The sequence below is a fragment of the Trichosurus vulpecula genome, chromosome 4, assembly GCF_011100635.1.
Source record: "Trichosurus vulpecula isolate mTriVul1 chromosome 4, mTriVul1.pri, whole genome shotgun sequence".
Lineage (NCBI taxonomy): Eukaryota > Metazoa > Chordata > Mammalia > Diprotodontia > Phalangeridae > Trichosurus > Trichosurus vulpecula.
The window spans coordinates 152,139,623-152,163,363 of NC_050576.1; the positions used below are offsets into that span (position 1 = coordinate 152,139,623).

General features: G+C 39.3%; 1 protein-coding gene across 1 annotated transcript; it reads right to left on the reverse strand.

Moving 5' to 3' along the window:
• Nucleotides 1-3,206: 3,206 nt before the first annotated feature.
• SPRTN (SprT-like N-terminal domain) lies at nucleotides 3,207-23,603 on the reverse strand. Its single transcript, XM_036753302.1, has 5 exons — nucleotides 23,232-23,603; nucleotides 14,154-14,253; nucleotides 9,901-10,029; nucleotides 7,341-7,614; nucleotides 3,207-4,076 (listed from the first exon to the last, which is right to left on the reverse strand). The coding sequence occupies exons 1-5, from the start codon at nucleotides 23,453-23,455 to the stop codon at nucleotides 3,604-3,606; spliced, it is 1,200 nt and encodes a 399-aa protein (XP_036609197.1). The 5' UTR covers nucleotides 23,456-23,603; the 3' UTR covers nucleotides 3,207-3,603.
• Nucleotides 23,604-23,741: the final 138 nt, after the last annotated feature.

A 23,741-nucleotide genomic window follows, 5' to 3' on the forward strand; every position in this document is an offset into this window, starting at 1 on the left:
CTTTTAATTAAAAATATTTTAAATCATTTTTCCTTCCCATTCTTCACTGTCATTAATATCTGAAACATGTTTTAAAATTTGCTGTTTCAAAATCTTAATTTTTATTGCAGCTCCATCCCTAAAAGCTTAAAAGAAAAGCGATCCATAGTTTTTAATCTAAGAATTACATGAAACCACTGGAACCTTTTCATAGTAAATAGCTCACCAGGAAGCTAGCACCACCTGTCAGGGTAGATGAACTTTTTTACGAAAGCTAGCGAATACACCTAACTTCCTTATGGTTTCTGAGACTCTCCTCAGTTCAATTCGTTTTTATAAAGCACCTACCTTGTACAATGCGCTCATTAGGGGCTAGAGGTTCAACTATTGACACTTGCTGCCTTCTAGCCCTGGAAGGATACATTATGTTTACAGAGAAGTAGAATACAAGGAAATCTGAGAATCAGGAAGACTTGGAGGAGGAGGTATTACCTGAAACTTAGAAAAAAAAAACAAACACTGGGCTAGTGTTCCAGCTGGGCTGGAACATAGAGTACAAAAAGTGGCATGATATGAGAGATCCATACAAAGATAGGTTAGGAAAAGATTGCAGTGAACCTTGACTGCTAAGACTTTGTATTGTATTATTGAGAAAATATGGTAATTCTTAAAGGTTTTAGAGGACTGAGGTAACTTTATTTTAAGTTTATTCAAGTTATTTTGTTTATTTATTAAGTTTATTTTAAGCAACTATTTAAAGGATGCAGTAGAGGGAGAAGACGACAGCTTGGTGGCACAGTGGATAGACCACTGGGTCTGGAGTCAGGAAGACTCCTTCTCCTGAGTTCAAATCTGGCCTCAAAAACTTACTAGCTAAGTGACCCTGGGTGAGTCACTTCACCCTATTTGCCCCAGTTTCTTCATTTGTAAAATGAGTTAGAGAAGGAAATGACAAACCTCTGTAGTATCTTTGCCAAGAAAACCCCAAATAGGGTCAAAAAGAGTTGACTATGACTGAAAAACTATGTAACAACAATGAAGGGAGAAAGGATTAAAAGGAGACCAAGTAAGAAGTTATTACAAAAGTCCAGTTGAGGGACGATGAAGTATAAGGGCTCAGGTAGGGGAGGTGAAAATACTGCTGAGTCTGAAACATCAACAAGACATCCAACTGGAGATGTCCAGCAGCAAGTGAGAAATATGGGACTGTAATTCAAGAGATTTGTTTAGTTGTGTCATGTTTGACTCTTTGTGACCCCATTTGGGGTTTCCTAAGCAAAGATACTGGAGTGGTTTGCCATTTCCTTCTCTAACTCATTTTACAGATGAGGAAACTGAGGCAAACAGGGTTGACTAACTTGCCCAGGGTCACAAAGCTAGTGTCTGAGGACAGATTTAAACTTAGGTCTTCCTGATTCCAGACCTAGTGCTCTATCCACTGCACCACCTAGTGCCCAGGAGAGAAATTACAGGAGACAGATTTGGAAGTCAATAGGCATGGAGATGAGAAATGAATCTGTGGCAACAGATAAACTCAAGAAAGGATGCAGGAACAGCTGGAGGGATACTCACTTTTAGGAAGCAGGAGATAAATAACGATCCAACAAGGGAGACTGAAGAGGGGACAGAAGGGTAAGTTTTCATAGGTACAGAGAACATGCAGGTGAGGGGACTCCCTCTAACAATGCAGGTCAGCATCTTGTTTGCAACTCCAGAGTCTTGCTGTGGGTCACAGAGCCAGTATGTATCAGAGGTAGTACTTATACCCAGGCCTTCCTGGTTCCAAGGCTGGACCTCTATTCACTATGCTCTGCTGCTTCTCCTGCCAGGCATCAGGAACAGATGGAGAGTGTCATGTGAGAAATCAGAGAGACAGTTTGGCTGGGTCAGAGAGCATGTGAAGAGGGGTAATGCCTAATACTGGAAAAGGAGCTTGGAACCAGGTCTGAAGGGCTTTAAATGGCAAACAGAGGGATGAGAACAAGACTGAAGATGGGTGATTGAGATGGAAGACTTGAGAGATTGAAAACAGAAAGCCTGAAGAGACTGAGAGTGAAAATGAGATGGAAGATGAGAGATCTGTAGATGTGACTGAAGATAAATGACATTTATAGAATAGTTAGATTTGTGTAGCATCTTAAGATTTACATAGCACTTTATTATTTAATCCTCATAAGCCTGGGAGTTAGGGGCTATTATTATTATTTTACTGGTGAGGAAACTGAGGCACAGGACTGTTATATGACTTGCTCAGAATTGCAAAGCTAGTATTTGAGGCCAGATTTGAATTCAGGTCTTCCTGACTCTAGGTGCAGCACTATCTGGTGTACTACCTACATGCCTCTTCTAGAACCTGTTAAGGTTCTGTTCTGTGCTTGCATAAGCCTTCAAGAACCTCAGGGTCACCTCCACATCACAATGAGGCTTTGAATTAGGACTTTTGTGGAGACTGACATACTCATGGATTCTAACATTCATATCAGAACAGCAACATTTCTCCATAAATAGTACAGTTTTTCAAATTATACCCAGTCTATCAGTCTACCCAGTTTATTCTCAAATAAAAGGTAAACTGAATTAGAAAATTATCATTGTCTCATTACAACTTAGAACATTTTTCTTAAAGCAAATTGATAAAACTGTACACTATACTTCAAAAACTTCTGCTTTAAAGGTTATACCAACCATTATGTCTGCATGATTATCTACCGTGGGTACGTACGGATCCATCCCTTGTTACGCACATGTAACTCCAGCGTACTTTACAATGTGGCAACTGCAATTTAGCCAGTTTACTATCTTTGAACCTCAATTACGCCTGAAATCTACTCATCTTGCTCTAAGTCTTCACAAAATATTAAAGGTGAAGAACTAGAATGTTTTAAAAAAAACCCTACTGAGATATATGTTTCATGCTTGAAGGTTAGTTATAGCTGTATGTTCAAAAAAGTGCTTTAAACTTGGTTTTGTCCCTTATGTTTGCAACTCTGAAAACCATTCTCACTCTTCGAGTGGCATCTCAACGTTATAGCTTGGCTCTGGGCCTCTTATTTGGTAATTTTATCTTTAGAGTTGTTAATTCCCTGAGATGAAATTGATTTCATCTCAGTTTTATATTACAGAGATGTGGGGATATCTGTGCATTTCAACTTTGAAATGGCATAGTTTTGATGAAGATATAGAGACAATAGATTTAAATGTCTGAAAAACAAGTCATTATCTCAAAATACAGTATCTGGAAATCCTTTTTATTCATAAGTCTTAAAATTGCAAAACTAAAACTCAGTTAAAAAACTGTAAACTGTGCCATGTAAAACATATAAATTTAGCACCACTTTACAGGGTGTTTCAAAATTATTTAAAGACTTCTGGCATATCTATATACAACCAGTATTTGTCCAAATTGTGATAACCAGAAAAATACATTATCAACTTTGGAGCTCACAGAAAGAGCCCTCTCAACTTTATAATCCATCTAAACATATACATATTTCCTTATTACTTACAACACTTTAACTTCCTGAATATTTGGCAGGATACACTTATGAACTAATTTTTGCTACAGAATTAAGACAAATTACTTTCCCAAAGACATTTGCAGCTCTTGGCTTTGGCAATGGTTTCTCACTTAAGGCAGGAATCCAAGTGTTCATTAATTTCTGTCTCCAAAACTTGGGTCTGGCAAACAGGGCAGCTCACTGCTTTTTTGTGACTAATTAAACTGCTGGAATTCTGAGATGAGGTGACAAGGAATGAACTGTGTTTTGAGCTACTACCACTTGTATATATGCTGTTCGTTTGCTCTTTCTTGATAAAAAAATTGGCAAAAGCAGTTTTGTTTTCGATTTTGGGTCTCTTATTTGGTAATTTATCTTCAGAGCTGTTAATTCCTTGAGATGGATTTGACTTCAAATCAGTTTTATGATTAGGTCTTGCGGCAACCAGTGGATAGTTCTGATCAGGCAGTTCTTGGGTTTTATTAATGGCATGTGGGCTGCTGAGTTTCCCAAGTGATGATGTACTGCTTGTTCCTCCCAGGAGATAGCCTTTTCCACTGAAAGGAGTCAACGGCTGGCTCCCCCTTTCCTTTGGTTTACCTGCAAAAGAATGTCATTAATGGTGAGATTTTTCTATTCCCTTGGAGCCAGGAATACCCTTAAGCTAACTCACCTACGCAAAAGGACACTTCAGAATGTAGAAGCTATACATACTGTGATAAGGAAGTGCAGCTATACAATAAGAAGCTGCTCATGGAGGAAAGATGAGTTTCTTCAGAAGCAGTTTTTTAGGGTTAAGGTTTTTAAAAATTTCCCATTCTTTAGGATCTAATTCTCTGCGGAATTAAGATAGAAATCCACCATGATCAAAATTAAACTGAAGGAAAAAGACAGACGGCTAGAAAGCATCAAGAAAAAAAGAAACACAGTAATTTCTATATAGGAAATAGAGATGCTATATACAAATCCTATATATTATTTGCAAAAAACATCTTTTATATATTCTATCTAAGTACTTCCATGGCATAGCAAATCTTCAAAGAAAAAGTAAATTCCAGAAATATAGTTCTTCCTCCATCCTGAATAGCAGAGAAAAGCCTGATTTAAAGTCTTTCATATTAGTGCTAGTCAGAAGCTTAGGGCTAGGGCAGTGAAGTGGAGTTTGTGGGCCACCCTATCCTCTAAGTCACTGCCTTCTCTTCAAGAGGGCTATAGTGAGCCACTGAAGGAAAAAAAAAATGTGCGTAGGATCAGCACAGCCCTATAAGAATCTATAAGCCTTGTGGCTCTGGCACATCATGGGCCCCAAGGGGCTGAGGTAGGCAGGGCAATGCCCTTCTGCAGTCACTCCTCTGTCTGCCAGAAGAGCCTTCTGGCACAGAGCAAGGGGAGGTCAGTATTACTATCATAAAGTCAAAGTAAGGCATCTGTAAAAACTGAATTTAAGCTTTTGTAGTGTGCATTTTGGTTGCCCACAATGCTCTCATATTTATCATGTGGCTCCTAATAAACTAAGGAGGCAATGCGGTACAGTGGAAAAAGCAATGACTTCGAAGGCAAAGAACCTGGGTTCAAATCCTGCCTTTGACCATTACTCTTTATGACCTTGGGCAAGACGCTTCATCATCCTGGATCTCAGGTCCCTCATCTGTGAATTGAGAGTGTTAGACTGGATGGCCTCTCAGCTCCCTTCCAATCAACCAACAGGCATTTATTGAGTACTTACGATGTGCAAGCATTGTGCTAGGGGTCCAAAGAAAGGCAAAAATGGTCCCTGCCTTCAAAGAGTTTCTATTCTAACAGAGTAGACAATACATAAACAGGCACGTATTAGATTTATACAGAGTGGATGGAAGATACCCTGCAAAGGGGAAGATTCTAACCTTCTGGCACTAGACTTAGGATCCTATGGATGAAGTTTTCCCTGTAATGTTATTTCACCTAATGTGTGTTTTACAAACTAGTTACTGATGTTAGATGGAGGCATACTTACATTGAATTTTGGCAAAAGTACAGCAGTAAAATTATTATACCTTGAAGTCTCATGACTGTGCTAAATCATTTCCTACACCTCTATGTAGAGGCACTGACCATTCACAAATAGGACGCATGGTTTCTTCATAGATATCTGGTGTTCTACAAGCTCTTTTGCTTATTTCCAATTTGAGAAATATTATCGTAAACAACTTACATATATAAGGCATTTTTTTGGTACAAAACAGTTTCCATATATCACCTCATTTGATTTTGTGAGTAAGGCAGGGCAGATATTAATGTTTCCATTTTATAGATGAGGAAATAGAGCAGGAGTGGGGAACCTGCAGCCTTGAGGCCACATCTGGCCTTCTAGGTCCTTGGGTTCAGCCCTTTGACTGAATCCAAATTTCACAGAACACATCCCCTTAATAAAAGGATTTGTTCTGTAAAACTTGGACTCGGTTAAAAGGACACACACTAGAGGCGCATATATGGCCTTGAGGCTGCAGGTTCCCCGCCCCTGAAATAGAGCCTTTGGAATGAGTGACTTAGAGAAGCCACCCAGCTACTAAGTGGCTGAGCCGGGACTCAAACCCAGACTGTCCAACATCATATTAGTTCTCAAAATTTTCCAGCCAAAATTTTTCAGAGATCAAAGATGTCCCTCATAAGGAGAGACGCATCCCTGTCAGAGAGGAATAATCTGACTGATGATCACCCACTGCATGGTGACTGCTAGAATAGCATGTTACTTCCTTAAAAGATAAATATTAATAGAAAATAAAATCAAAATAGAGAATAAAATTATACGAGATGAAATTACTAGTAAATGCATGCCACCAGTTCCAAGCTATGCCATCTTCAACCTCATTGGAAATCTGGATAGCTATGGGAACCACTCTGGGCTCTTATTACTGAGCTAGGGCCCTGTCTTCCATGGAATCATGCCTCCATCTCATTTTCTAGCCATCAGTTCCAAAACATGATGCCTCCCCTCTTTCATGCCACCCCTTACTTTTTAGCTCCTCTTTAAGAGGTGTTCCTCCTCATTAGAATCTAAGTTCCTTGAGGGCAGGGACTGTCTTGTTTGTCTGTATTTGCTCGCCCAACACTTAGTACAGTGCCTAATAAATAGCAAGTGTTTAATAAATGCTTTACCTGTCTTTTCCACCTAAGACAAACAGTAAGTCATCAAGCATTTACTAAAGTTTCACCACATGCCAGGCACTAGTGATGTGGATACAAACAAAGGCAAGACCCCCTAAACACCAACAGAAATCATTTGGGCACAATCTAAATGATAACAGGTAGGGTATAGGTTAGGCATCATAGTGTAGCACTGCTATTTGAATTACTACTTTTATTTTGATAATCTTTTTGCTTTCTGTTTCCTCATAATTGTGAGTACTATTCAATGAAAGGCATGATAGGGAAGGAGACCCAAAGCAAATATAAAGGGGAGATATTTTCACGTTTTTTTGCTCACATGAGTAAACTGAAATCCAGATTCCTCTAACATGATTTCATGAAAACTAGAATCTTCTATCAGAAGTTTAAAATATTTTCCTATCCAAATTCATATTAAAATTAAGCTAAGAGCTACTTGAATACCAACTAATAATATGAAAGGTACTAACTCTACAACATAGAGGCAGGGGGCACAGTACAGTGTTAGATTTGGAATCAGGTAGATCTGAACTCAAATCCTGCCTCAGGGCCTCAGTTTCTTCATCTGCAATATGGGGAAAGCACACCTACCTCATGGTGTTGTGAGAATCAAATGAGACAACACAGGTAAAGAGTTTTGCAAACCTTAAAGTGTTATATAAATGGTAGCTATTATTCTCATGCCATGGAGAAAAGGCAGAAAAATGTAAGTCAGGGTACCTTTATCTTTACTTTCTGTCCCAGAGTTTGGCTGCTTTTCTAGATCTGTCATTTTCTTGCCTGTTTTTGAATAGCCCTCTGGTTCTTTGACCTTTACGTATGTGCCTCCACAAGTGCTCTGATGCTCAGCCCACCAAAAGTCCTTAGCTGAGGGTGCTCTGTTCAATGCCCGTTTCACATAACCATAGTATGGTTTTCTGTTCTGGCAGGGCCCATTGCAACGCCACCAATGTTGACGATATACATCCACTTCATCATGAAAATTGTGGTATATCTGCATTAAAAGAAAACATTACAGCATTTCTTCATTCTGTTAACAATAACAACTTTGCAAAATCAGTTAAAATGGGCAACCCTGCTGTGCTTCAGAAAATTATATTAGAAACTAGAGGGCAGCATAGTATGATGGAAAGAGCCAGAAAACCCAGGTTCTATGTAGTGCTGACACTCCCACAGCCCATGATGCTGGCCTGATAATATTTCACCTCTCCAAGTGTCAGTTTCTTCATCTTCTTCTGTAAAATGAGAAAAACTAAACTAAGTAACATCTACGTTCCTTTCAACTCTAAAATACTAAAGCTAATAATTCACCTTCTTAGTTTCCCCTGGGCTTCTGCAAGGTTCTAATTTTGGACAGAAAGCATGAAAGTTTAACTTCTACCAAAAGATGAATTTTAATCATAAACAGAGGAAACTAATTTAATCCTTTCTGAGCTGAATAAATTTAAGGAAATGTGAAATTTGAATCATTCAATTCAACAACAAATTCAACAAACATATATCATGTTATTGTGTTGGGTGTTTGGGATAGGAAATAAAAACAAAGTTTGGATTAGAACACAATCTTCTCTGCTGTCATGGAGTGCAGTTTGAAATATAATATAAATACCTTTGAATTCTATCGCTTTCAGCAGTCAAATGGAAAATTATCAAAACCTAAGGTAAGAAAAGCTCATGTACCATCAAAATAAGCAAGGCTGACTTGATACTAAATTGGATGCTATACTATCAGAGGTAAAATCACACCGTAAAAAATACTATTCTAGCAAAAGGTTTGGAGTGACTAAATGCTTCTAATGAAGAAATCATTGTAGTACACAATTTTCTACAGTAAGTAAATGTTCTTTCTGCTCCTTTCCATGTAATAAGACAGTGGGAGTAGGAATGAAAAAAACATGTCCAGTTGTTTGTGATTTTGCTTGGAATAACTAATTCCCTACTTTTTGATCAATGATAAGCTACCGGTGGGGAGGAAATCAGAATTTTTAAAAACTCTCTGTTTTGCAGCAATCTCTGTTCTTGGTCCCTTATTCCTGCCCACTCAAACACTGCAACCATTCAGCCCCTCAAAAGCAAATTTCATTCACTCAGCAAGCATTAGTTTAATTCACACTGCACTAAGCATGGTGGAACTTAAGAAGAAAGTAAAGATTTTGGTGGAGGAGAGCTCAGGACTGTTTTCTCTTTTAGTACCTTGCTCAGAGCTTTTACAAATTAATCATCAAAGAAAGGATGGATCAAAGGATCAGATATTTAGTGCCAAGAGGAAGCAGAAAAGGCTGGGAGATGAAACAGTGGTAGCAGTTTGCTGCATTTGCTTTAGAATTCTTCCTACATTATTTTCATAAGGTGTGTGAGTGTGTATGTGTTTGCGTGTTTCTTCATGGATATTTGGCTCAGTCAGGACTAATCAGCTGAAGACCTCCAGAGTTATACCAGGACAAAATAAGTTCTGCTTGTGATGCTAGCAGTAAAATTATACCAGCCTAACTTATCTGAATCACAGCAGAGTTGAAGCTTGTCTCTAGTTTATGTGTGTTTATTCCATGAAGAAAACTGTGTGCAGTAAAATATATAGCATTCATCTGGTAATGGAAGACAGAAGTCCTGGGACATATTTCTGGCTTTGCCACTGATTCAACTGCATGGTCCTGGACAAATCACAACTTCTCTATGACTCAATTTTTTGGTCTATAAATAGAAGAGAACATCTCCCTCTACCTAGCTCCTTAAATTTTATTAAAATTAATGAGATGTCTAAATAAATACAGAGAATTTCCTAAGTGTGGTGTTGTATTAGCAAAGCACTAAACACAACATCAACAATAACTGTGAATATGCCTATGTAGTTCTGTATGGCAAAATATGAGAGACTCTTCATAAAGAAGGTAGAAGTAAAACATTTATTCAGACACCAGAGGACCAAATCCCATAACCAATAAGCCCATCCAAGCAGCAATCAACTTCCCAAACCAGTGAGCCCACTTTATCATAACAGCAAGGAACTTATAACACAATATCACAGTATGGAGCCTCACCATCCCATAACCTTCCACCCCTCCCCCCTTTCCACAGACACACTCACAGCACAGTACACATCTGCTCTTTCCCACAGCTCTAACTGCTCTCTCACATTTCCTGTGACACCCTTTCCTTTTCCTCTCAGCAAGCTCCTCCCACCACATGTGACTTAAGCTTCCTGTGATGTAAGCAGGTCATATGGCCTATAAATGGGTGGGAAAGACCTTCAAATTTAAATTGTCATTACAGGTGTACTTACTGTTATATTCGCTCCAGTCAGGCGATTGATGCGATGCATATGTTTACAAAACTCTGGGCCGTGACCTTCCCGATCTTTATCATTATTAGTGACAAATAAATATGCATGTATCATTTCATGTAACAGAGTCTGAAAAAGGATAAAAGCAAACCAACTTAACCTTTATGAGAAAAATGCAGGAAAATTACATTGTTAAACGAAGGTGATGCTTATACTTTGTTTTTTTTTTAATTTTTTTGGAGGAAGGGAGGGAAGGTAGTAAGCAGAGGGAAAACAAAATTTACAAAAGCCCTAACACTCTTACATCACTATGTGTATTTACTGAATATTCATATGGTACCCCAACATGCTAGAGGTCTTTGCTTTCTCCTGACATTGTGGACATCCCAGTACAGCAAGCTAGCTATCCATGACCTGCCCATATTCTCTCTGTCACATCATTCTTTGATGACATCTCTTACTCCTGTTCTTCTCTAGAATTCCTGACTGGTCATATGCTGCAGCCTGCTCACACCCCCCATGCCCCTACCCTTTCCACTGCCCTGTAAGTGACATTCATTTTTAGTTCTTATGAGCCAATGATATTCCACATCTCACTGCCACACACCACCACCAATAAGATGTTTGTATAGAAAAAGCAGGCTTGTGCTTTTATGGGAAACCTGAGGTCAATAAAAGGGCTCCGTAATTTCCTAAAAGCAATCCAACCCCATTCTCCACCCTCTTTTCAATTCTGGGCTCAGTTTATATTCCATCTATATACTGTCTGTCCCAGATGCACATACTGTTGGACAAGCTCTATTGGGTGATCATTGAGATACTTGTTGAAATCTGAGTAACAGGCATTTCTCATTTATTTGATTCTCCATGTGTGGATGAACAGGATAAACTCCTTTAAGCAATTATAGATCTCTTCAAAGAGGTAACTCTGTAATGTCTTGGGGTTTGATGTGATCACTAACATTTCATCTACAAGCAGGGGCATCTGGAAGGTCTCACCATTTAGAGGGAATCCCTCCTTGTCTAGGGCTCTACACTAGATCTCATCACTATGGTGAATAATTTTGTTGAGCACACATCTCCCTGCTTTAAACCTTGCCTGATATTTACTATCAGAGGGTAATTGAATAGTGCTATTTCTATTCTTAAAACTTTTCAAAGAACACTGAATGTTCTTGATATATGGATAGGAGACAACTTGTTATAAAAGAAATTGTAAGATAGCATTTGTTATACTAAGTTAAATGTTTTTCTATAATTGATAAACAAGCAGCAAAATGGGATCTTATATGCTTTACATCTTTTAGTCAATGGTGAGATAGTAGACATGATCTTTTGTTGAAAATCACTTGCACTTCTTGTTCTCTACTAATACACCTCTACTGAGTATGCCTTCAATTTGTGTATAGAAATCCAACCAAAAAATTTTGTACAGATGGGAATAGATATATAGGTCATCTTTTTGGCGGTAGAAATAAGGTTGAGATTTTTTTCCCCCATATCTTTGGTATCTTTCCTTCCTTCAACTAGTTACCTTGCATGTTGGAATATATTTACTCATTTTAAATATGTCTTAATTTATAAATAAACCAGCTTAAATAAGATTAATGAAGTCTTATAATAGTGTACTTTTCAAAATTTCTCAAGTTTATGTCAATGTCAATTCTGAGAGGTGTTGTGGCTACTAGACTTTTATTTAGAATTGTTATTGCTATAATTTCTATTAATATTATGAGCTTCTATATTATCAATCAACAAGCATTTATTAAGTACCAACTATAAGCCAGGTATTGGGGACACAAAGAAAAAAAATCAAAGTTTCTTCTCTCAAGGAGCTTCTATCAGGGAGACAAGTACATAGAAAAAAATATGAATAAAAGGGATACTGACTACATGCAATAATTGGCGGGGGGTGGGTGGGAAGGCCTTTGCAGTTGGAGAGAAGAAAAGCCTTATAGCTGAGCTGAGCTTTGAGGTGTACTAGGTATTCTAAGAGGTAGAGGTGAGGAGGAAGGGCATTCCACATGTTGGTGAAAGTCCATGTGAAGGCATTGAGATGTGTATAGTGGAAAAACTATTCATCAACTATATAAATGCCAAGCAAAATTTTTTATCGGGTTGTTATGCAAACACATAAAAAACAAACCTTATTTAATATTAATAGGTCACAAATTTGAGATTCACTCTAAACTTTCAAAGTAAATAAGGCTTTGTCAGTATCCTGTTAATCATGTTAAATTTATTTTTAAACACACACACACATACACACACAAACACACACACAGACATTTCTAGATTTCAAGTCAATTGACTTAATATTTATTCAATATGGTTCATGACTTTCACCCTGCTCCAAATCCAGTCTCTGGTGCATGAGTGATCTCGGGGTCTCAAAGACCACGCAGATCTAACCAAGCCAGAAAAGTATGGGAATCAGGGACAGAAAGTATTTCCGTTATTTGGGGGCTGGCCTAGCTAAGCATGAAAAGGCTTGTCCTCACAAGGAAAACCAACACACTATGTCCTTTTTTTTTTTTGGTCCAAACATGCATAAATACTGTCTTCACTAAGGTGAAAGGAGCATTTATACCAATAAATTCATAGTCCTTAAAGACCAAAGCACTATCCTAAGAAACTTCATTTTTATAATCTGCTATATTGAACATGTAGCTTCTTTGACAGTACTGAGCTCATCATAGTGTAATCCGTAAGATTTATTTCTGCTAGCATTTTAAAGAGAAAATTTTGTTAAACTCAACCTTCAGCTGACTCAGCAGAATACTGCTGAGTTTCCTGTTTTTCTATTGCCTATGATTTAGCTTGTCTTTTAAAGAGGAAGCTCTATGTTTGATTATTTTTTCGCTACTACCCGCTTCTGTTTTTAACATTCTCCATTCTGCCCAACTGCAAAGGTTTACTTGAGGTCACTATCTTCCTACTTTATCAATTGAAAACTCTCCCTTATTACTTATGATGAAAACCCAACCACTTCTTACTTTCAAACATGTTATTTAGTTTTTCAACTGAAAAATACAGGAGTTGAACTAGATAATCTACAAGGTCACTCTGACTTTTAAAGTGGTCTGGGTCTATGTATATAGATATTCTCCATTTTGGAAAAAAATATTGCTGGTTTTTGTCTAAATCATCTTCAAGCTGTTGTTAGTGTAATTAGGACAGTACATACATTTTTCATCTTGGAAGAAGTAGTACAAGTACTTAACATTTAAAAGTGGAGCCAAACTGACCTAATTCTGCTCTGTTGCCATTAGGGATCCTCAGCCTCATGAACAAGCAGATGGTTGCAATTTGATTAGGAAGAGGAATAATGAGAGAGGGGAGACAGGATGCAGACACCTGAGTTGTTGGGGCAAGTGTAGAAGATGCCCCTAATTGCAAAATGCTCCCCAAAGTAAAAATCTTCAGGGATGAACTCTACAAAATTTTGTGTCAGCCTAACTCATTTGAAGTTTATAATAGCATAATCTTACAGCACAAGTGTTGAGCCATTTAAAACAATCACTACAATGTAAGAAGTCTTCTGCATTCCAAAGCAGATCTACCCTGCAAGCTGAGTAACCAACCAGACAGCTCAAACGCAAGCCGTATGTAAAGAGATTCACCATTTCTTGTGTAATCCTCTTTGTTCTATTCTTTGGTGTACGTGGAAATGCTATTTGCCAAGTACAAAATTTGGGGGTGGGGGTGGGGTTGGGAGTTAGGGAGAATTAAATAACTAAATAAAGCTGGGGAGGAGGAAGACATGCTTCTTTAAGCAACAAACAGGGTCCTATTTTGACAATTGCCAGAATGACCCTCAGGATAACAAGTATCTAGCACCTGGGGATCAAAACAAGTGGAGAGTAGGAATTCTTAGGCCTCCTCAAATGAGGGGAGTTCTCTCATGCTGGCTGTACCAGTCAGCTTTTTAATAATGCTTCTGAGAGAGAAAAGATGACTGGGGGAGGGTCAGTGCTCAACAAACTTGTGTAAAAACAGAACCAGCCCTATCAATATATACTTGCCTTGAATTTGACAATTATATCCTTAAAAGCTAAATAACTTTCTTTTATACCTCTTGTATTGGGTTACTCATTTAAACCAATCTGCTACCTATGTTTAGGACAGCTGCTGAGGCCCTCCTAAGACACTCATCTGTAAAATGAGGAAATAAAACTCTATCTCCAAAGTTCCTTCTAGTTCGAATATCTAATTACTAAGAAAAGAGTCAGGATTTATTTGTGAATACCCACCTCTACAAGATCTTTTCTTGGTCTCAATTTTAAAAGAGGTTCACTGAGGCAGATGGAACACATTCCACCTTTTCCCTCATACTTGCAAACTCCAGCACATCTAAAAAAGACAAGTAAAAAATGCAACATCCAAGTTTTAGTTATACTTACCAGAAATTCACAAAAATATAAATAGAAAAGAAACAAAATTTTTTTGTCACATACAGACATCTCTGGAATACAAGGCTTCTTAAGAAAATATACCAAATCTATTCTTAGTTGTTTGCACCTTTATCCTAGGTTTGGATGATTCTGTCAGGAGAGCTAAACTGCAAAAGCTAAAGATGGGCATCTTGTGTTGCTCACCCAGACCCTATAATCAAGTCTGTGGGAAAACAGTAATATAGGAAATGACTCATTTTATAAAAATTTTCATGACTGGCATTATGGGTCAATAAGAAAAGAAATGAATTTGTAGTCAAAGGACTCAGGTTTGAATTGTGGCTACTTATTACCTGTGTGACCTGGGCATTATCCTGTCCTTCCGAACTTTAGTTTCTATAAAATGAGGGGGTTGGGCTAGATTATCTAAAGGTCCTTTCTAGTTCTACATCTTATCACTTGGACAGTCAGATAGGGCTAGATAGATGGCAGGTGAAATTCTGAATTTCTGCAGGATGCTGTGCTAGCTAGAAGATTGAAAAATTATTTCTAATGTGTTTTGTGATTCTTTTTCTCCTCCAATTAAATACTCTTCCTGATTCTGTTACTTCCAGAGAGGTAGTGTTGCATAGTGGATAGAATGTTGGACCTGGAGATGGGAAAAAATTGAACAAAAACTCCATTTGGGACAGAGAAATAAATCATGCAGCCTCTCAGTGGCATCAGCTGCAAAACTCGAATAATAATAATACATGTAGTACAAACCTCACAAAGTTGTTGTGAGGCTCCAATGGAATGGTTATATAAAGGGCCTTATAGATCTTACAATGCTAGGTAAATGCCAGTTATTACTTGGCTCTTGTTAGCAGAGTGATAGCTGAACAGACACTAGTTGATAATAGATTCTTGGTTTCACATAGGACTGAGGAAACCCATGGGGTCACCACTTACTACAAACACCAGTTTCTGTTCCCTCACCCATCCTTTAGCATTGACTGTCTACTAAGATGGGAAGGAAGTGGGATTTCAAAATTGGTTTCTGTCTACCCCAGATTGAGAATGACTGCTGCCCTGCTCTCTACCCTCTATTACTATCACAGAGAATCAAGTCATGTTCTGCTATTTCCTCACCTACTATAACTCTCTTCTTCCTGGAAAGGATGAAGAAGACTATATTAAATGAGGACAAATTGGGTGCGGAGCCAAGATGGCGGCTGGAAAGCAGGGACTAGCGTGAGCTCCCCGCTGAGTCCCTCCAAAAACCTATAAAAAATGGCTCTGAACCAATTCTAGAACTGCAGAACCCACAAAACAGCAGAGGGAAGCAGGGCTCCAGCCCAGGACAGCCTGGATGGTCTCTAGGTGAGGTCTATCCCCCACGGAACTGGGAGCAGAGCCCAGTGTGGGTGGCATGGACCAATCAGACCAGGAGCCGAGCGGAGCGTGCCCTAGCGCCCTAAATCAGTCAGCTGCAGCAGTTACCAGACTTGTCAACCCACAAACACCAAAGACAACAGAGAAGGTTAGTGAGAAAAGCACTTAGCTACCGCCCCGGCGGGGGGGGGGGGGGGGGGGGGGGGGGGGGGAGCAGCTACAGAACTACAGCTGCTGTTGTTTCTGCCCCAGGCCCACCTGGTGGGAGGAATTAAGTAGCAGATCAGGGCAGGAGTGCACAGCCTGCTGAAGATCTAAGTCCAGTTTGGGTTGGGGATTCTTGGGGAAGGAGGAGTGCTGGTGTGGCAGAGCTGGTGCATCCCCCCAAGCTTGGAACATAGTTCTCTTAACTCTACAAGCAGTCATACCCCACTAAAAAACTCAAGGGTCAGGTTAGTTGGCTGGGAACATGGCCAGGCAGCAAAAACGCACCCAGATTCAGTCTCAGACTATGGAATCCTTCTTTGGTGACAAAGAAGACCAAAACATACAGCCAGAAGAAGTCAACAAAGTCAAAGAGCCTACAACAAAAGCCTCCATGGTCTCAGGCCATGGAAGAGCTCAAAAAGGATTTGGAAAAGCAAGTTAGAGAAGTAGAGGAAAAATTGGTAAGAGAAACGAGAAAGATGCAAGAAAACCATGAAAAACAAGACAATGACTTGCTAAAGGAGACCCAAAAAAATACTGAAAAATACACTGAAGAAAACAACACCTTAAAAAACAGACTAACTCAAATGGCAAAAGCGCTCCAAAAAGCCAATGAGAAGAATGCCTTGAAAGGCAGAATTAGCCAAATGGAAAAGGAGATCCAAAAGACTACTGAAAAAAATACTACCTTAAAAATTAGATTGGAGCAAGTGGAAGCTAGTGACTTTAGGAGAAATCAAGATATTATAAAACAGAACCAAAGGAATGAAAAAATGGAAGACAATGTAAAATATCTCATTGGAAAAACCACTGACCTGGAAAATAGATCCAGGAGAGATAATTTTAAAATTATTGGACTACCTGAAAGCCATGATCAAAAAAAGAGCCTAGATATCATCTTTCAAGAAATTATCAAGGAGAACTGCCCTGATATTCTAGAGCCACAGGGCAAAATAGAAATTGAAAGAATCCATCGATCGCCTCCTCAAATAGATCCCAAAAAGAAATGTACTAGGAATATTGTCGCCAAATTCCAGAGCTCCCAGATCAAGGAGAAAATACTTCAAGCAGCCAGAAAGAAACAATTTGAGTATTGTGGAAACCCAATCAGAATAACCCAAGATCTGGCAGCTTCTACATTAAGAGATCGAAGGGCTTGGAATGCGATATTCCGGAGGTCAATGGAGCTAGGATTAAAACCAAGAATCACCTACCCAGCAAAACTGAGTATCATGTTCCAAGGCAAAATATGGATTTTCAATAAAATATAGGACTTTCAAGCTTTCTCAGTGAAAAGACCAGAACTGAATAGAAAATTTGACTTTCAAACACAAGAATCAAGAGAAGCATGAAAAGGTAATCAAGAAAAAGAAACTGCAAGGGACATACTAAAGTTGAACTGTGTTGTTCACATTCCTACATGGAAAGATGGTGTGTATGATTCATGAGACCTCAGTATTAGGGTAGCTGAAGGGAATATGCATATATATATATATATATATGTTTATGTATATATGTATATGTGAGTGTGTAGGTATGTATATATGTATGTGTAGAGAGACACAGAGAGAGAGAGGGAGAGAGCCAGCACAGGGTAAGGTGAAGATGAAGGGAAGATATCTAAAAGAAATAAAATAAAATTAAGGGATGAGAGAGGAATATATTGAGAGAGGGAGATAGGGAGAGACAGAATGGGGTAAATTATCTTGCATAAAAGTGGCAAGAAAAAGCAGTTCTGTAGGAAGAGAAGAGAAGTCAAGTGAGGGGGAATGAGTGAATCTTGCTCTCATCAGATTTGACCTGAGGAGGGAATACCATACATACTCAATTGGGTATCTTACTCCACAGGAAAAAAGGAGGAAGAAGATAAAAAAGGGTGGATGATAGAAGGGAGGGCAGATGGGGGTGGAAGTAATCAAAAACAAACACTTTCAAAAGGGGACAGGGTCAAGGGAGAAAATTCAATAAAGGGGGATAGGTTAGGAAGGAGCAAAATATAGTGAGTCTTTCACAACACGAGTATTGTGGAAGGGTTATACATAATGATACACATGCGGCCTATGTTGAATTGCTTGACTTCTTAGGGAGGGTGGGTGGGAAGGGAAGAGGGGAGAGAATTTGGAACTCAAAGTTTTAAAAACAGATGTTCAAAAAAAAAAAAAGTTTTTGCATGCAACTAGAAAATAAGATACACAGGCAATGGGGCGTAGAAATTTATCTTGCCCTACAAGAAAGGAAGGGAAAAGGAGATGGGAGGGGAGTGGGGTGACAGAAGGGAGGGCTGACTGGGGAACAGGGCAACCAGAATATACGCCATCTTGTAGTGGGAGGGAGGGTAGAAATGGGGAGAAAAATTGTAATTCAAACTCTTGTGAAAATCAATGCTGAAAACTAAATATATTAAATTAAAAAAAAAATTAGGACAAATTTCTGCTGAGTGCAAGAACTAATCGTTTTTAAAGCCACTGAAATTTGGGGGCCTATTAAAAGGTAAAGCTTCAAAAGACAATAAAAAAAATCTAAACGCACATGAGGTCTAAATAAGAGAGTTGAAATTATGATTTTAGTTTTTTTCCCCCTTTGAATGTGTAAAGATATGGTTCCTTCAAAGGAAACATCATAGTCTAAAAAGACAGCCAGCACAAATAAGATAAACATATATTATTTTTTTAAAGGCTGGGCTACAAGGCAGGAAGCAGAATTTGCTTTCTTTGGCCTTAGCTTCTTTACCTGTAAAAGGAACTGGTGAAGACAAATAGTTCCCAACCAGGGGCCATAGACTTACTGTAAATTGTCCTCAAGCTCATAAACAAACATTTCTTTTGTGGAATTAATGTCTCATATATATGTTATATTACTATTTCAAATTTATGTGGCTGTTTTTGTGATTACTGAAACATAAATTTTCATTCCTGAATTCACAGTAGCTTTTTATCATAAAGTTCTACTCAAGGCCGCATTGTAGCAGGCAGGCAACCCTAGGTTCTTCAAGTCTGTGTGAGTGAAGCACAAACAGTGACAATTTCTACTGTGACAGAAAGGGTTCCAGCATAGTGGAGGGAATAGACTGCTGATGTCAGCTTTCTGAGAAGCCTAGGTCTGCATTTATTCCTCTCCAGTAGGTTAGCCATTTGGTGATAGATTCCTTGCCACGGTAACCCATGAAAGAAAAAATAGGGCAATATTTCCTGGTCCTACAAAGTCCCATTCTGGTTCTAGAGTGAGTAAATTAAGCATTATTTAAGTGATTATTATATTAGCCAGGAACTGTATGGGTGGGAATACAGCCCCCCCAAAAGTCTGTTCTTCTCAAGGAGCTTATATTCTACTGGAGGGAAGCAACATGTACACAGAAATGTACACAAAATAAATACAAAGTAATTTGAGATTTATTATTAAAGGTGGTACTTGAGCTGAGAGCCTTGGAGGGAGCTAGGTGTTCTAAGAGGCAGAGATGAAGAGACACCAAAGATGGGAGACAGCTGAGACTGAGAAAAAGAGTCAAAGACAGGAGAAGGAATATCATGAATTTACTTAATCAGAATTTACTCAAGCTAGGCATAGTGCTAAGTCCTGGGGATACAAATACAAGCAAAGACAGTCCTTTGCCCTCAAGTCCTTTATCTAAAGGATAAAGACAAGGTGAGGGAGAGTGCAGTGAAGGTTTGCTTAGGCCCTTGTCCCCCAAATAAGGTGAAAGCTCATCTACCAAGCCCCAAGCCCCCGGAAGCAGAGTCCAGGATCAGATGGTAAAGGGATGAGGATAGATGGGGAAAGGCAAGTAGGTCACTCTAACTGTGACAGAGAACTCATGAAAAGGCCTAATATGTAATCAGCCTGGAAAGACAAGCTTCAATCAGACAGTGAAGAATTTTAACTGATGAAAAAAGGAGTCTGTATTTTATAATGGTGGCAATAAGGGGCAACAGAAACTTCTTAAATAGTAAAGTGAGATGGTCAGACCTGTGCTTTAGGACTATCATTTTGAAGAGAAAGGGTTACATAAAAATGGCTTCAGCAAAATTAAACCTATGGACAGGGTCCTAACTTAAGAGAACTTAAAAAGAGAACAAAATATTTCAAAATAAAGAAATATACAGAAATGGAGTAAAACAAAAACCTAATTTTCATAACCTTAGATATAAATGAATTAGACAATTCAATAAAACAAGAGAGGCAGAACTGATAAGAAAATAAAACCCTACAACCTGTTCATCACAAGAAACATCTTAAAAGGAAAAACAAACATGCAAGATAGTGAATTAGAAAGTGCCACCCAAATGAACTCTCCCAACATTCCCCTCCAAACAACTTTAAAAATAACTCAACTCAAACTTTGGAGAGGCTAACAAAAGGTCGGAGTGACACGTTTTTCTGGCCTAAGACAATTTAAGAAGTTGACACTGTGGTGGGAGCTGGCTCAGAATACAGAGCAGACAGTGTAAGCATAAGCAGTAGGTACTGATATAGCAGTGTCTCCAGGGGCACTCTGCAAGGCGGCAGGGACCTTTCCTGGGTAAAAAGACCAGGACAACAGTAACCACACCTCATCATGGATCACATCACCTTTGGGCGCACTGACAACTTGCAAAACCCCAAAACTAGTTCTGAAAATAGCAGCACAAAAAGCCTAAAGCTTGAGACGTATAAAGGCTACTACGGTGGCAGAGAAGATCAAGACACAATCTCAGAATACAACAGCTGCAAAGCAAAGTTTTAAAAAAAATGCTAATTGGACCCAAGCCCAACAGTAAGTTATGAAAGCATTAAGGAAAGAGATACAAGTGGTAGAGGAAAAATTGGGAAAAGAAATGAGAGTGATGCAAGAAAATTATGAAAAGAGAAGTAACACCTTGGTAAAAGAGGCACAAAAAATACTAAAGATGCCTCAAAAAACAGAATTGGCCTAATGGTTAAAGAAGCACAAAGATTCACTGAAGAAAAGAACTCCTTAGAAAGCATAATTTGTCAAATGGAAAAAGAGGTATAAAAGCTCACTGAAGAAAATCATTCCTTAGAAATTAGAATTGGGCAAGTGGAAGCTAAGGACTCTATAAGACATCAAGAAACAAAGTCAAAAGAATGAAAATAATAAAATATAATTTTTTTATAAAAATATAAACTCTCTCACTGGAAAAATAAAGACCTGGAAAGTCGACTGAGGAGAGAGAATTTTAGAATTACTGGACTACATGAAAGTCATCATCAAAAAAGGGATCTAGACATCAAATTTCAAGAAATTATTAAGAAAAACTGCCCTGAAGATATCACTGATATCTTCCCTGAAAGAATCTACTGATCATCTCCTAAAAAAAATCCCAAAATGAAAACTCCCAGGAATAGTATAGCCAAATTCCTGAGCTGCCAGGACAAAGTGAAAATACTTCAAGCAACCAGAAAGAAACTATTGAAAAACCATGGAAACAGCTGTGATCACACAAGATTTAGTAGCTTCCATTTTAAAGAGGAGGGCTTGGAATATGACATCCTAGAAGGCAAAAGAGCTAGGATTACAACCAAGATTACACCCAGCAACACTGAGTTTAATCCTTCAAGTGGAAAAAAAATGGATATTTAATGAAATAGAGGGCTTTCAAGCATTCCTGATGAAAATAATAGGGATAAATAGAAAAATCTGACATTCACACACAAGACTCAAGAGAAGAATAAAATGGTAAACATTAAAGAATGATCATAAAGGGCACAATAAAGTTAAACTGTTTACATTCCTATATGGGAAGATGATAAACGTGACTCCTAAGAACTTTACCATTATTAGGGTAATTCATCCAATATGCTGGGATGATTAAAAAAAACAGGTGGGTAGTGGTGAGAAAGGGGTATACACTGGGAGGAGGAAGACAGGAAAAATAGAATGGGAAAATTTTTCTCACATAAAAGGGCACTTTCTGGATGCTCTCTCCCCTCTGTGTTTCTGTGACCCTACTTTGTCCTGGTTCTCCCTAGGGGTACAACAGCTCCTTCTCGTTCTCATACTAATTGATCATCTAAATTATGCTTCCTAACTGTGGGTCTCCTTGACCTCTCTTTTCTCTCTACACATTCTTTCTTGGTTACCTCCTCAGCTCTCAAAGGTTTAACTACCAACTCTGCAGATGACTCGAAGATGTAGAGATCCTGCCCAAGTGTCTCCCTGGAGCTTCAACTCCACATGACCAAGTGACTACTGGACATCCTGAGATACCTCAAATTCAACATGCCTAAAACACAACTCATTATTTGTCCCTTAAATCCACTCCGCTTCCAAACTTCCATATCTCTGCCAAAGGTACCACCATTCTTACAATTGTCCAGGTTCATAACCTTGATGTTATCCTCATCTCCTCACTCACCACATAATGAATCAGTTGCCAAACCCGTTTCTCCTTCCACAGCCTTGATCCCACCAGATGTTTCTACAGCAACTACTTTCATCACTTCTCACTTAGGCCTCCTTCCTAATTGATCATCCTGATTCAAATCCCTCCTCACAGTCCCGGCTACAATTCTCACAGAGATTTTTTTTTTATAATACTTCTTAGCATTTTTCTTAAATTACAACAGGAAGCTCAAAAGGAATTTCAGCTGAATTAACATTCCCACAACTCAACTTAGAAATCCATCAAGATAAAAGAGTTACACAACAGGCCTTAAAGATCCAAAACAAAGTAAAAAAGGCTTAGGCTTCCAGCAACAATTACGTAAATGGCCATTAGCAGTACAAAGGCACTCCGGTTAGCTAGTCTTTTGGGGGGGGGGGAGGGGGGAGGAGGGAGAAGGAAAAGGACACTTTCTATTCCTCAAAATTAGCTCCCTTCCAGATGATTATAAGGTAAAATGAGGACAGGAAAATCCTTAAAAGAACTTAAAAACTACTTAAATTACCAAGCTCTGTCTCTTTTTAAAGGCTATCGGGGGCCCTTCAAATAGTCATCTTTCTAGAGAGAGCACCAAACAACCTTCTGCCTCAGCATCTCTCTTGACATCTCACCCAGCACAACCACCAGAAGGACTTTGGTCACAAACTGAGGAACTCATTCTGGGATATTCCCATTTGAGGCCCCTGGGTTTACATGCTGTACTTTAACAAGCTGGAATATTATCTCAATGAATGTCAAAAAGAACTTGTCTGGTGAAGCAGAGACCCCACCTTACGGGTCAGAGCATCACAGAACCCTGGGCTAGGCTGCAGGTTCCCCACCCCTGGGCTAGGCCTTTACTTGAGTTCCGAGTTGGTCTCACCACAGACTATGTGAAAGGACGGTTCCGCGCCAGGAGCCGCGGGGCCGCAGTTGCAGCCTGGGAGTTTAGAGTCCCCCTCCCCCAGTCCCCGGGCAGAGCAGGGGATTTACTTACAGCGTCATTCGAAAGCTCCACTTCACCTCCACCGCCTCCAGCCGCCCCCAGAAATACAGCTCGTTGAACTGCACGAACAGCGCTCGGGGATCCGGGTTGGGGTCTACGAGCTCCCAAGCTTCATCCACCAGCGACTTGGGCTCGTTCGGCGGCGGAACGAACGCGGGGACCTCCGTGTTCCACTCCTCCTGCAGCTTCAGGGCCAGCACAAAGTCCTCTTCCATCCCGGCCGCGAGAGCAGGCAGGGACCTGGGGGTGGGGGGGGAGGAGCGGAGAAAACCGCAAAAGAAGCAAACTCACAGAGCAACCCCCGACCTCTGTACTCCAACAGCAGGATCTCAATGTTTTGAATCAGACGTCGGAAACGGAAACTGATCTCGCGAGAGTACAAGAAAAGGCGGAAGCCAAAAACAATCAACTTCCGGCATCTCCTGGAAGGACTGAATCGTCCGGGCCAAGAGGACCGGAGAGGGAGTTTCCCAGCCTCCTCCGCCTCCTCCTCTCTTCCTC

Excerpts from the sequence above, each read along its gene's own strand:
- SPRTN (XM_036753302.1), bottom strand. The coding sequence starts at position 23,455 with ATGGAAGAGGACTTTGTGCTGGCCCTGAAGCTGCAGGAGGAGTGGAAC. Across the intron at positions 10,030-14,153 it reads CAAGAAAAGATCTTGTAGAG|ACTCTGTTACATGAAATGAT; the intron begins GTGGGTATTCAC and ends ATCCTTTTTCAG. Across the intron at positions 4,077-7,340 it reads GACAGAAAGTAAAGATAAAG|GTAAACCAAAGGAAAGGGGG; the intron begins GTACCCTGACTT and ends ATTCTTTTGCAG.